The following is a 1,845-nucleotide window of genomic DNA, read 5'->3' on the forward strand; positions in this document are numbered from 1 at the left end:
GGCGCCTGTAGTCCCAGCTACTTGGGAGGCTGAGGCAGGAGAATGGCCTGAACCCAGGAGGCGTATCTTGCAGTGAGCCCAGATCACACCACTGCACTTCAGTCTGGGCAACAGAGGGAGACTCTGTCTCAAAAAAAAAAAAAAATTACCTGGGCAGGGTGGCGCATACCTCTAATCCCAGCTACTTGAGAAGCTAAGGCAGGAGAACTGCTTGAACCAGGGAATCAGAGGTTGCAGTGAGCTGAGATCGCCCCACTGCACTCCAGCCTGATGACAGAGGGACACTCTGTCTCAAAAAAAAAAAAAAAGAAAGTGATTTTAAGTACCAAATTCGGAAGTTTAGTTACAATAAACTTGTGTTTGCTTTCTCTTCTTAGCCTACATGTATGGAGCTGCCAGAGGAACTGCTTCAACTCAAGGACTTCCAGAAGCAGCGCAGGGAGAAAGCTGCAAGAGAATACAGGGTGAATGCACAGGGACTCCTAATAAGGACAGTGCTACAGCCAAAGAAATTAGTGATAGAGAGAGCAGGGAAAGAGGAGAAAGTCAAAGGCTTCTTATTTGGTAAAAATTTTAGGATAGATAAAGCTCCAAGTTTTACATCTCAAGACTTTCATGGGGATGTGAATTTACTGAAAGAAGAATCTTTGAATAAACAAGCTACAAAGCCTCAGCATCTGCCTCCCATAGAGGAAGGGGAAAGCAGTGAGGATTCCAGTAACAAACTCATTTGCTCTGAGTCAAAGGGGTCAGAGGACCAGAGAATAACTCAGAAAGAACACTTTAGGACACCCAAACATGAGTTGCAGGCAAGTTTATCTCTGAAAGAGGAGATAGAACAGTTATTGCTGGTGGAAAACAAGGAAGATTTAAAATGCACAAAACAGGCTGTTTCAATGTCTTCCTTTTCTCAGGAAACCAGAATGTCTCCAAGTGACACCTTTTATCCTGTAAAAAATGCTGTGCTTTCCACACTCCCTCCTTGTCCAGCCTTGGAGAAGATCGATTCCTGGATAAATCCCTTTCTAACTCTGCCTTAGAGATGTGCAGTTTGTTCTTAAGGCCATGCAGGTGGCATATTTCCTTTGCCATCAGGGCCTTCCACAGTGCCCACGTTCCTCATGTTGTAAATGTAGTAATGCTTCAGTCACAGGGGAAAATTATATCCTCTTGCTTACTCCTGTGTTCCGGGTATGCAGAGAATGAGAATGAATAAGTTAAATGATGGAAGAAGTATAATTTCTGATTATGTCACTGTGTAGAAATGTTCTCAGTGACCAGAGTGCATTATTTCTCATAATTTGGGTTTAGAGGATTTGAAGAAAGGAAAAATCTTGGGCTTAGTGTCAGGAAGACGCCATCATTTTCAAATTTTGTTTTGCTTCTTGACTTGCAGATTCCTTTGAAGGGAGCTGGTAAAACTATTAATGATCCATTTTAAAAATTGGTACCTGATAATTTTACCAGTACTTTTTTTCTTTTTTATTTATTTATTGGTTTTATTTATTTATTTTTTTTTACCACTCCTTGTGGAGCAGGGCTACACCATAGGCAGTGTGCCTGGAGTAGCCACTTTTTTCCTTTCTAAAATATGTTATTAACTTTATGTTTGAATGTCATATGTTTTGTCTGTCTCTTAGGCAAATAGTTAATATTATAGGAATCAATAATTTAATTTTTGTTTTATTTATTTATTTTTTGATGGAGTCTCACTCTGTCGCCCAGGCTGGAGTGCAGTGGTATGATCTCTGCTCACTGCAACCTCCGCCTCCCGGGTTCAAGCGATTCTCCTGCCTCAGCCCCCCGAGTAGCTGGGATTACAGGTGCCCACCACCATGCCCGGCT

At 42.0% G+C, this 1,845-nt stretch overlaps 1 protein-coding gene across 2 annotated transcripts in view; it reads left to right on the forward strand.

Annotated features, from left to right (window-relative positions):
* The window catches only part of EXD1 (exonuclease 3'-5' domain containing 1), a 58,513-nt gene extending 56,874 nt beyond the window's left edge, over positions 1-1,639 (forward strand). Inside the window, exon 12 of one of the 2 annotated variants that reach the window (XM_011989305.1) lies at positions 378-1,232. In XM_011989305.1, coding sequence (XP_011844695.1) covers positions 378-1,040 — 663 coding nt within the window. In that variant the 3' untranslated portion in view covers positions 1,041-1,232. Of the gene's footprint in view, positions 1-377 lie in introns of both variants that reach the window. The other variant, XM_011989306.1, reaches the window with a different exon arrangement.
* Positions 1,640-1,845: the final 206 nt, after the last annotated feature.

This window comes from Mandrillus leucophaeus, unplaced genomic scaffold, assembly GCF_000951045.1.
Source record: "Mandrillus leucophaeus isolate KB7577 unplaced genomic scaffold, Mleu.le_1.0 Scaffold35, whole genome shotgun sequence".
NCBI classification, from domain to species: domain Eukaryota; kingdom Metazoa; phylum Chordata; class Mammalia; order Primates; family Cercopithecidae; genus Mandrillus; species Mandrillus leucophaeus.